This window comes from Myxocyprinus asiaticus, chromosome 44 (assembly GCF_019703515.2).
Source record: "Myxocyprinus asiaticus isolate MX2 ecotype Aquarium Trade chromosome 44, UBuf_Myxa_2, whole genome shotgun sequence".
Taxonomy (NCBI): domain Eukaryota; kingdom Metazoa; phylum Chordata; class Actinopteri; order Cypriniformes; family Catostomidae; genus Myxocyprinus; species Myxocyprinus asiaticus.
In genome coordinates this window covers 32,711,362-32,723,648 of record NC_059387.1, presented here as the reverse complement: position 1 = coordinate 32,723,648, position 12,287 = coordinate 32,711,362, and the positions used below count along the sequence as shown (strand labels likewise).

At 36.1% G+C, this 12,287-nt stretch overlaps 1 protein-coding gene across 5 annotated transcripts; it reads left to right on the top strand.

Annotated features, from left to right (window-relative positions):
• Nucleotides 1-4,008: 4,008 nt before the first annotated feature.
• On the top strand, nucleotides 4,009-12,168 carry LOC127434454 (clusterin-associated protein 1 homolog). 5 transcript variants are annotated; one of them, XM_051687226.1, is made up of 13 exons: nucleotides 4,009-4,057; nucleotides 4,417-4,481; nucleotides 5,441-5,552; nucleotides 5,665-5,749; nucleotides 6,030-6,209; nucleotides 6,417-6,596; nucleotides 7,119-7,252; nucleotides 7,328-7,469; nucleotides 7,736-7,808; nucleotides 8,448-8,558; nucleotides 8,889-8,941; nucleotides 9,537-9,605; nucleotides 11,918-12,168. In XM_051687226.1, the coding sequence occupies exons 2-13, from the start codon at nucleotides 4,460-4,462 to the stop codon at nucleotides 12,092-12,094; spliced, it is 1,338 nt and encodes a 445-aa protein (XP_051543186.1). In that variant the 5' UTR covers nucleotides 4,009-4,057; nucleotides 4,417-4,459; the 3' UTR covers nucleotides 12,095-12,168. The 5 variants fall into 5 exon arrangements, with proteins under 5 accessions (XP_051543186.1, XP_051543187.1, XP_051543185.1 ...); XM_051687227.1 differs by having other exon boundaries at nucleotides 8,445-8,558; nucleotides 9,537-9,596; XM_051687225.1 differs by having other exon boundaries at nucleotides 8,445-8,558.
• The last annotated feature ends 119 nt before the right edge of the window (nucleotides 12,169-12,287 follow it).

The following is a 12,287-nucleotide window of genomic DNA, read 5'->3' as shown; positions in this document are numbered from 1 at the left end:
TCCTTATTTCACCTTTATTTTCTATATTGTTTATTTCAGTACTAAAAGAATTTTATACGCTTCGGAAATATTGTAAATGATAATCCCAATACAGCTTTGTTGAGTCTGGCTCTGGATGACTGAGTGGGGATTCAATAATAGCTTTACTTTGTATAAATTATTCCATATTGGTAACCGAGTAATTTAGGGATGACACATTATAAGAACTTTCAGTACAAGCATAAGCGAACACTATTACATTAAATAATGCATATGAGAACTGTTCTATATGAACATATTATATATATTCCTGTCAGCTTGGACCAGTCTGGCCATTCTCCTCTGACCTCTGTCATTAACAAGCCGTTTTCACCCACAGAACTGCCGCTGGATGTTTTTTGATGGTTGATGTGAACATTAACTGAAGCTCCTGACCTGAATATGCATGATTTTATGCACTGCACTGCTGCCACACGATTGGCTGATTAGATAATCGCATGGATGATTGTTGGTGTCAGATGGGCTGGTTTGAGTATTTCTGGGATTTTCACACACAACAGTCTCTAGAATTTACTCTGAATGGTGCCAAAAACAAAAAACATCCAGTGAGTGGCAGTTCTGTGGACAGAAATGTCTTGTTGATGAGAGAGGTCAACAGAGAATGGCCATATTGGTTCGAAATGACAAAGTCTACAGTAACTCAGATAACCGCTCTGTACAATTGTGGTGAGAATAATATAATCTCAGAATGCTATCCTGATATGCGGGTTGGTGCTGCTTTCGCAGCATGAGGGGGACCTACACGATATTAGGCAGGTGGTTTTAATGTTGTGGCTGATCGGTGTATATTGTAACTCAATGTTAAAAATTAATTAATACGATTAATAAGGTTAGTTAACATTAATGCATTAGGTATCATGAACTAACAAACAAAAATCCTTTTTACAGCATTTATTCATCTTTGTAAATCTACTATTTATACCAAGTAATATACCATTTTTAGTTCATAACTCATACTAACACAAAATTTGTAAAGTTAGAAATTATTTAATAAGTTAATAAATCAAGATTAAATAATTGCTGTAAAAGTATTACTCATTGTTAGTTTATTGCAGAAACAAGTGTTAACGGTACAACGTCTCATAATATAAATATTCGGTGCATTAATCACCTCTGGGGGGCTGGGGGCGGGGAACGTCAGTCAATCAAGCAGCTCACGTTTATCCTTCGTCCAATCAGCAGCCCAGATACGGACACGCCTGTCTGCACTCACGGCCAACCAGAGCTCACTTCCCTCGAGACCAAACTCCTCATACTATAAAAGATTTATATCAGCACACATACACAAACATTATAGATGTGTCTCGCCGTGAGTTCTACATACATAAATGTTTCACAAAATGTTATGAACTTTGCATTACAAAACAGAGAACCACAAAACAAGGACACATACTGTACACATCTACAAACCTGTTTGCTGGTGCACTGTAGTTATAGGCGCCCTCTTTGGGTCACTAACGGTGCGTACAGTGACTCCAGCAACGGGACTGCTGACTGTATGTAATAAGACCATCACGACCACCAGACAACACACATGCATACAGTGAACATAAACACAAACAATCAGATAGGAGATTGTGTCTCACACACACACACACACACACACACTCACACACACACACACACACACACACACACACACACACTCACCATTGTTTGAGTATTGCAGGGCACACACAGCTACAAAATGTGGTTGTAATTTCAGCTTCATCTCGGCTGACTCCAGACTGAAGATCCTCACTGTACCGTCACTGTAACCACGAATAAAGTTTTCGAATAATTTTCATATTCTTTCATATATAATTTCATACTTTTGTGACCCAGAAATAATACTAACCCTTGTGTGTCAATTTAAAAAAGTTACTCAGAGGTCCTTGGAGGACAAAAATGTCCACGTCAAAAAACTGCCATAATAATATTATAAATTAATATTATTTTCCACTTTCAATTATTTTTTTTTTTTAAACAAACATCAGTCCTGATCATAACTACCAAATATTCATTTTCAGGATTTTAACCCTTTAAGTAGTTTATATATATATATATATATATATATATATATATATATATATATATATATATATATATATATATATTTTTATTATTATTATTTTTATAAATATATATATTTTTCATATACTAAATGCTAAGGGGAATATTTTTTTTAACATATATATATATGTTAAAAAAATATTCTCTTTAGCATTTAGTATATGAAAAATATATATATTTATAAAAATAATAATAATATATATATATATATATATATATATATATAAGAATTTTAATTTTAATTTTTTTTTTCATATACTAAATGCTAAGGGGAATTTTTTATTTTTTGGATTTTCACAGTCGAGGATATGTCACTGATTAGCAGCAACATTGATTTTGATGCAACTGAGAGGATTATTGGTTGCCCCCCGCCCCCCTTTAAGAACTGTACACTTCCAGTGTGAGGAAAAATGCTGGAAAAATCACTCTGGTCCCCACTCACCCTGCCCACTACCTTTTTGAACTGTTGCCTTCTGGCTGAAGCTTCAAAGCTCTGAGCACCAGAACCGTCAGGCACAGGAACAGTTTTTTTCCCCTCAGGCTATCCATCTCATGAACAGTTAAATTGCCCCATTGAGCAATAACTATGTGCAATACACAGTTTAGTCTTTTTTATATTTATCCAACCTCTTCTGCCATTTCATTCCTCTGAAGAAAAAAAAAAAAAAAAACATTTACACTGTACACAACAGATTGTATTAGATTTGCACTACCCATGTGTATGTATGTATGTGTGTGTCTGTACGTATGTGTATAATTCAGTTTTATTTTTTTTATTTTTTTTTATCTATGTCTTGCTGCTGTTTTTGTATTGTTTTTGTATTGTTGTACACTGGAAGCTCCTGTCACCAAGACAAATTCCTTGTATGTGTAAGCATACTTGGCAATAAAGCTGATCCTGTTTCTGATTATTATTTTTTGTGCTGTGTCAGATAAACAAATAAAAAATAAAAAATAAAAAAATAAAAATAAAAACTCACATTCAGGACCTTAGAGTACATAAATGTCTGCGTCAAAAAACTGCCATAAAAATATTATATATTAATATTATTTTCCACTTTCACTGACTTAGATTTTTTTAACCTACATTCAGTCCTGATCATAACTACCAAATATTCATTCATTTTCAGGATTTTAACCCTTTAAATGCCAGTTTGTTTATATAATGCCACTGTTGTTGTTTTTTTAACACAGACACACACACACACACACACATTTCTCAATACACATACAAAACACACTCTGACATCCATACCAATACACCCACACAATTTTAGCTGCATCATTTATTCAATTGGCCTGCAGCGCTCTATAATACAGCAAACAGAAAACAGCAAAAAAGCATGTACTTGCTCCATAGGCTAAACATCTGAAAAATGGCGCCATCTGGTGCATTTTTTTTTAAATTAACATTTTGAAGCCAGGGCGCCGGAATGAAAGTATATCATAGAATTCATGATTTTATGCTTTAATGGCACTGGGATAAATATTGCAGTTTTAATGGGTTTCAATGGGGACATTTTTGTCCTGAAGGTCCTGAGTGTGACTATTTTGAGTACACAGTGTATTATAGATGTATTATAGGAACTGAGATTGAAATATCAAAATTCCCCCAACAATACACACCTTTGGCAAAATGTATGCCGTTGGCATTAACACAGCCAAAATGATCGAATAAACAAAAATGAAAAAGACAAAAATGTCCCGAAGGTCACACAAGGGTTAAAGGAAATACTCTATTTTTTATTTTCTAAGGCTTTTTCTAATGTTCAGATTGACAAGATCCAAATCAATTACATTTAATGTATATCCATAACATGAAGTAAGAAGACTGCTGGCTGTCAAGGGTTATCCACATTAATGAATTTTACAAATGCGTTTAAGATTTTGAATGTCCTTCCCTGGCTTCCGTAGGTCTGTTTCGCTGCCATAGTGACGAATACTGCAACACACGCTTTTGCTAAAGGCAAGAAATCCTGCTTTCGATAATAATTTTCACTCTTTATTGACATGATTAACGACGAAAAATGTCAAAAGAATCATTTGTAGTTCTCGATTAACCGCTTTACCCTGATTTTGACAATGTAGATACAGTTATGATGATCATAAACCATCTATTTCAAGCTAGCTTAACTAATTTGATCTGATCTGATTGTAATTTTGCCCCTAATATGTAAATTCATGGGTATATTGATGTATATTTTGGTTATTTTATGAGTTAGGTGTTATATCACTAGTTTCCAGGTAGTTTCAGTATATTTAAATGTTAACATTAATTAAATAAATAATAAATGTATTACTCTGATTACTCTTTTTGTCTTATAGGTGACAGTTGTCTGTGTACAGAATTAAAAGGAGAACAGTAGTCATGTCTTTTAGAGATCTGAGGAGTAAGTAAATCTACACTTTAATTGTATCAATCTATAACCATTTTTGGACAAGGCTAATTATTTAAAATAAGATATAGTCTAGTCAATATACTTTCAAAACTGTTTCAATATGTGTTTAACTACAGTATGGACTGTATAAATGTGTCCTTATGTGTTTCTAAAGCATCTTAGATCTTGAGAAATGTTTTGAGACCTGTTTTGTGACTAGCCACTTTTTTAATAGTAAAGCAATCTTAAAGGGATAGTTCACCCAAAAATGAAAATTCTCACATACTCACCCTCATGCCATCCAAGATTTGTAAGACGTTCTTTATGCAGAACACAAGTGAAGATTTTAGAAGATTATCTCAGCTCTGTAGTTCCATTCAAGGCAAGTAAATGGTGGCCAGAACTTTAAAGGTCCAAAAAGCACATAAAGGCAGCATAAAAGTAACCCATAAGACTCCAGTGGTTTAATCCATGTCTTCAGTAGCAATATGATAAGTGTAGGTGAGAAACAGATCAATATTTAAGTCCTTTTTTTTTAACGGTAAATCTCCACTTTCACTTTCACTTTCTTCTTCTTTTTTGTTTTTGGCGACTCATTGCCACCTACTGGGCAGGGAGGAGAATTTATAGTAAAAAAGGGCTTAAATATTTAGCAGTTTCTCACCCACACCTACCATATAAATTCTGTAGACATGGATTTAACCTCTGGAGCCTTATGGATTATTTTTATGCTGCCTTTTGGAGCTTCAAAAATGTGGTACTCATTCACTTGCATTGTGAGGACCTACAGAGCTGAAATATTCTTCTAAAAATCTTCATTTGTGTTCTGCAGAAGAAAGAAAGTCATTCACATCTGTGATGGTCTGAGAGTAAATGATGAGATAATTTTCATTTTTGGGTGAATGATGCCTTTATTGCATGGCTTAAGAGAGTGTGTGAAACCATATTTGTGTTATGGTTTGGATAAATAGATTTTACAGAGATGATGCGAGCACTCGGCTACCCTCGTCTCATCTCCATGGAGAACTTCCGATCTCCAAACTTCCCTTTAGTGGCTGAAATACTCATCTGGCTTGTCAAGAGGTGATACACATTTGTCTGTGTGTGTATGTGTGTGTGTGTCTATTTTATGATTTTATAAAAACTACATAACATTCATTTAAAAATGATTATAATTTTATGTGTTGTCCTATAGATATGAACCACAGATGGAAATTCCTAGTGACGTGGACACAGAGTCAGACAGAGTGTTTTTCATCAAAGCTGTGGCTCAATTCATGGTAAATTATATCATTACTAATAATTCATAAAATCTGTTAATTCAAATTTAGTGGAAAACGTGTTTCATAGTATTACTAGCATTTTTCCAGGCGTAATGAAGATGATTTTGGGGCATTAGATATCAGAAGATACATTTTTCCTTATATGATGCTAATAAAGTAATATTGTGTAATTTTATTACCAAATGAATGCTAATTATGTGTATGAACTTATGATATGCCTGTATGCACATGTTTGTGTTTGTGCATCTCGTATGTGTATTAATGTGTTTTTCTCTAGGCAACCAAGGCTCATGTGAAGTTGAATCTCAAGCGTTTATATCAGGCAGATGGTTACGCTGTGAAAGAGATGCTGAAAATCACCAGCATCCTCTACAACGCCATGAAGACCAAAGAGAACACCACTGGTGACCAGAACCACGATGAAAACAGCAAGTTCAAGTTTGACCTGGGCTCAAAGGTAACGGCCAAGTTTAGGAGAGATTAGACTAATACAATGAAATGATGTCATGTTTCTTCATAAATTCTCGAAATGCTTTGAAATCTATGAGTCAGCAAGACTTTTCAGGATAAGTTCGGATCAACTTAAACAATAATTTACATTGTTGATTTCACCTACAAACTAGAGTATGTATTTTTTTGGATGTTTTGTCACATGTCTGTGCAGATAGCAGATTTAAAGGTGGCACGTCAGCTGGGTTCTGAGATTACAGCAAAGGGAGCAGCTCTGTATGACCTGCTTGGGCATGAAGAGGACCTGAGAGAGAACAGGACGGCAGCGATTGCCCGACCACTGGAGATCACCGAGACAGAGAGAGCTCTCAGAGCAGCAGTGAAAGACGTTACGGTAAAATACAGATCCGCACTCAATCACAACCGCAATGCTCGTGTTTTATTAGTTATGTACATTTTCATGAGACATTTCTACAATTTTTAGTGTTTATAAATGGTCTTTGTGGTCTGGAAATCTCTTGAATCTCAAGAGAATGTCCACATAACACAACATGACAAACGTATTTCTAAAGCACCTGTTTTTTTAAGCTATGATAACTTTTAGCATTATAGAACCATAAGAACTTTATAAGAACTGTTAGTATCCAGAAATATAAAGTGTACCATAAATGTTCTTTGTAAGAGTGTTATGCAAGTCTCTAGAGGGCTGCAAGAACTCAAAATAACTTTCTGTTTTAGGTCAGCTCTTCATGGGCATGATTTTAGTGCATTCATCGAATAGTGTGCATGATTTATTTATTGTAAGAACATGAGGTTCTTTGGAGAATTTGGATCCAGTGGGCAAGTTGTTATTTTGGAGATGCAATGACATCTAGCTTTGTGTACTGATACATTGGGCATGTTTTTCTGTGTTCAGGAGAGCATCCAGATGACCAAGGATCTGCTCAATAACGTCTCGTCTGATGAGGCGAGTCTGGAGGCCAAAATCGAGAAGAAGAAACAGGATCTGGAGAGAAACCAGAAACGTTTACAAACTCTACAGAGCGTACGGTGAGCCGCAGGTGCACAAATACAACCACGCAAAAATACACAAATGATACTGTCTGACACTCTTTTGTTATGCAGTCCAGCGTTTATGGATGAATATGAGAAGATCGAAGACGACTTGCAAAAGCAGTACCAGACATATGTGGAGAAATTTCGAAACCTGAGCTTCCTGGAGCAACAGCTGGAGGACTATCACAGAGCAGAGCAGGAACGGTTTGAGGTGCAATAACACACTCTTGTTTTACAGTAGAAATGCATCAAAACAACTCCTTGATACTCGTATGAGGCCAAAACTCAACTATGACACTCCGTAATGGCATCATAATTGAATTTATTTAGCTACAAGTACAAATAACAAAAGACGAAATTTAAGATTTGAACATTGAATGTTTGTGTATTTAGCTTGTACATATTGCAGATGTTGTCATGAAGATTTAAGGATACTAAACTGATGGGATCACTGTATCCTTTGTTTTGTTTTTCTAGGAAGCAGAAATTACAATGAAAATGATACAAAACAAATTAAAAGAGGAAGAAAAGAGACTCATGAGGAGTGGAGGTAACACACACACAGAGAGAGTTATGTAGCTACTTCTATTGTTTTTATATAAATCAAAATACAATCTACGTAGCGCTGTAGATTGATTCCAGTGTATTGATTCCCGAACGAATGACTCTAATGAGCCGGTTCTTTTGAATCTACAGTGTGAAACATCCGGCGCTTACAGGCTTAGACAACAATACACATGAGCTTTGATGCAAAAAGTATGCAAACATGCTTTTTACAACAATTGTATGAAATTTATTTCTGATTTGTCTGTTATCTGCTCTGTGAAAATCTAAAATGATCTCACAATTTGGGAACAGGCCTCTGAGGGCAGTATAAGAATTGCATTTCTTATTTCCAAGTAATTCTTCCTCAAAAGTACTGAAAGAATCGGAACCGGAATACTTATATCCCTAACGATTCCCATTCCTAATTATTTATGTAGAATACATTTTTAAACATGAATTATGTTAAAAAGTAGACCTGTTTGAGAGAGGAAATGCAGACATTATTTTGAATTTGTTGAGTGGGGGAGCAAAAATGTTTTAGAAAGTAACTTAAAAGTAAAATAATTATTAATGTGATTACAAAGTAATCAATAAAGTAATCTCAACAAGGATCACAGATCTCTACATTTCTCTTTCTCAGTAGTGAGGGATGAAGACTCCGATGTGGACATCCCAGAGGATGAAGGATCTGACAGTGACATAGATGACGGACAGCAGCTCAGACCACATCCCACACGTCACACCCAGATATCAGGTGATTCATAAATCATGTTTTATAGAAAACTGGTTCCCAAAGCTAGAAAACAATTCACATTTTTTAAAGAGCTATACTACAATCAGCAGCACCAAAAGCTAAAATAAGGTCTTAAAGAACCAAGTTTAAAAATATAATATACTTTTAAAATATTAAATGAAATATTCTACTATTACAGTAATATCTACTTTTCAGCATGTTCACATAATGCATTAATTTTTAATTGCATTTTCAAATATACTCACACATTGATAAAACATATGGCTGTATCTGTTAATGAAAGTGAGTTTAAGTTCTCAAGCATGCCTGATGTGTTTTTTTCTGCTGTAGGTCGAGGTGGAGCTCAATTCATTGGCAGTATGAGAGGAGGAGACAGTGACGAGGTGAGAATGCACACGTTCATATACATTAACTCTCTGTTCCATAGACACACACTATGGAAGAGCAAAGACATGCATGAAATCAGAACACATCAAGGGTTTTCTTCCCTTTTATATTTCTGTTATGTAGAGTTTTCAGATTGTGCATGCAATAATGGCTTCCTACTGACCTACAAAGTCAAAACGTAGTAACTACGCCAACACTGAAACTGAGAAAAATGGTTTCAAAGTTACTTCGTTTTAGTGTGGATTTTGTAGTTACTGTACTACAAACTTTACACTTTTTTTTCTCTAAATCAGAGCTTAGTTGAGCCAAACCTGTCTGCCACAGGACTGAACATAGTCTAAAAGAGACCCAAGTTCAGTCATAGCTTAGTCTTGATAAAATGGGTAGTTACTGCATTTTGCCTTTGTATGGCAGCCTAGCTCTCTCGTTCTTTTTCCACATTTTTCTCCACAATTCTATACATGATTAGGAATCTACAGTGATTGTTGTCCTACGTTTTCTTTTCACTGTATATGCTGTCAGCTTTCATTTCATTCACTCTATTTTCACTCCTACATCTCTCTTTGTCTTCCTCTGCACTCGTTCATCAAGCCCAGAGTAAAGGAACGAGTCCGCCTATCCGGCAACGGCCGGAAACAAAAGAGAGAAAAGGTTTTGCATGTATGAGTGTGTTTATACTGTATGTGTGTACAAATGCAGAATACATAGTTGTTTGTTTTTAGACTAGAGCGCAACAGTGCCTGCCCATTTTTTCAGCCGTCTTGGTTCTGGATGTTTTTTCACATTAGTGTTTTCCATAAGGGTCTCATAAAATCATTCATAAAATAGTTCTAAGCCATGAACTCCGAGGTGAATCACAATATTACAAAATTTGATTTGAAGCAAAAAAGTATTTGAAAATCAGGCAAATATTTATATTCTCTCTAAATTTACTCATCCTCATGCCATCCCAGATGTGTATAACATTCTTTTTTCTGCTGAATACAAACGAAGATTTTTAGAAGAATATTTCAGCTCTGATACAATGCAAGTCAATGGGTACCAACATTTTCAAGCTCCAAAAAGCACATAAAGACAGCATAAAAGTTATCCATACGACTTCAGTGGTTTAATCTATGTCTTCAGAAGCGATATGATAGGTGTCCTTTTTTACTATAAATTCTTCTCCCTGCCCAGCAGGTGGCAATATGCATGACGAATGTGAATCGCCAAAAACACAAGAAGAAGAATATGGGGGGCCTGGGTAGCTCAGTGGTAAAATACGCTGGCTACCACCCCTGGAGTTCGCTAGTTCAAATCCCAGGGCGTGCTGAGTGACTCCAGCCAGGTCTCCTAAGCAACCAAATTGGCCTGGTTGCTAGGGAGGGTAGAGTCACATGGGGTAACCTCCTCACGGTCGCTATAATGTGATTTGTTCTCGGTGGGGCGCAGGATGCCGCGGTGGATGGCGTGAAGTCTCCGTGGCAACGCGCTCAACAAGCCACGTGATAAAATGCGCAGGTTGACTGTCTCAGACGCGGAGGCAACTGGGATTCGTCCTCCGCCACCCGGACTGAGGCGAATCACTATGCAACCACCAGGACTTAGAGCGCATTGGGAATTGGGCATTCCAAATTGAGAGAAAAAGGGGAACCCCCCCCAAAAAAAGAAGAAGAATATGGAAGTGAATGTGGCGATTGTTATAAAAAAATAAAAATAAAAAAAAGACAAATAATTATCTGTTTCTCACCCACACCTATCATATTTTCAAGAATTTTCATTTTTGGGGGGACTATCCCTTTAACGTCTTTAAATTAGGGATGAACTACAATCCCTAAGAATGATGTAGTCAAATTAAAAATGAATGGGAGTCACTGCATTTCTCTGATTGGTGGATCCTTTTCATTTAGGATCATGGGTATTGTAGTTCTTTACCAGGAGTTCCACTATTTAACACAACACTTTTAAAAATGTAAGTTCAGACTGATGCTTTAACAGAAGCATATTCCTTACAAAAAAAATCGAGAGTTCTGGCAAACTTTTCACAAACTTTCCGCAAATTTGCCACTCATTATTTTCACATGCAAATGAGCTTGTGATTCGCCACAGATGTTTGCCATATGTTTGTAGCTCTTCACCGGTAGTGGTGAACCTGCAGCAGACCTTTGGCAACAATGGACAATTTGCGGCAACTTTGTCATGAACTCTGGATTGTTTTTATTGTTTTTAAGGGATACCTTTGATTAACAACCTCATAGCCCATGGTCGGTCTGTCTTTAAAGGTTTAAAAGTTATCATAAATAATCAATTCTCCTATGGAAACAAATTATTTTTACTTTCAGAACCAGACTGTTGCGCTCTGTTGTTACTTGTAGCCTTACCATAGTGACTCAGAGTAAGGCAGGAACATGGTTTCGAACACGTATTTTACATGAAATGGCTCAATAATGGCATTTTGTTCTTTTGAAGCGAAAAATTGAACAAGAAATCCTCTGTAATGTACATTTAAACCAGAGGTGCTCACACATGCTATTACAGTAAGATCTACCATGCACAATTTAAATGTACATTTTAGGCACAGTGTTGTCAAGATACCAACATTTCAGTAGTCAAAACCAATTCCAGTGAAATGTATTGATTCTCGATGCAAAAACTAATCCTGACTAATTTGTTAATTGGGCGCTACCTGATTTGACAGAGGAATCAGGGCCCTACCCTTAATCATAATCAAACAGGTAGAGCTTTCCTCATAAATATTAACAAGTCTTCTCCTGCCATCCTACGTTTCGGAAATCACCCGTGTGGGAGCCGACATGAGGAAAGTAAAAAGTGAAAGAGAATTTCGTTATTTGAGTAGTTTCTCTCTCTACTTTACCGTTTGACCAGTTAACGAGACCGACCAGTGGTTGTCTTGCGATCGACGTAATGAGCACCCCTGCTTTAAAGTGTATTTTAGTCATGCTATATAATCGGTAATTTGCTTTGGTTTGCAGTCGGACAGTGAGATCGATGTTGACGATGATGATGAAGATGGTGATGAAGAGGAAGAGGAGGAAAACGAGGATCTGGATGAAGATAATGACAGCCTCGAGTGCTCGTCTGCCAAACCTGGACGATCAAACCGATCATTGAACCCGCAAATCCTCGAGGAGAGCGATAATGATTTTTAACACGTGCACACAACTGACATGCAATTAATAATTATATAATGGCTTACATGCATGAATCATAAATACAACAACACTCTTTTTAGTGTGCAATGCACTGCACATCTATGTAAATATTATAATGTATTTACTAATATATGTAAATGTATCTTCTTGTTTGAACTTGGGTGTGTCTGCCTGTTCAATTACCCTTAAA

Coding starts and splice junctions, on each gene's coding strand:
- LOC127434454 (XM_051687225.1), top strand. CDS start 4,460: ATGTCTTTTAGAGATCTGAGGA. Junction 8,559..8,888: donor ACGTCACACCCAGATATCAG/GTGATTCATAAA, acceptor TTTCTGCTGTAG/GTCGAGGTGGAGCTCAATTC. Junction 9,606..11,917: donor AGAGAGAAAAGGTTTTGCAT/GTATGAGTGTGT, acceptor TTTGGTTTGCAG/TCGGACAGTGAGATCGATGT.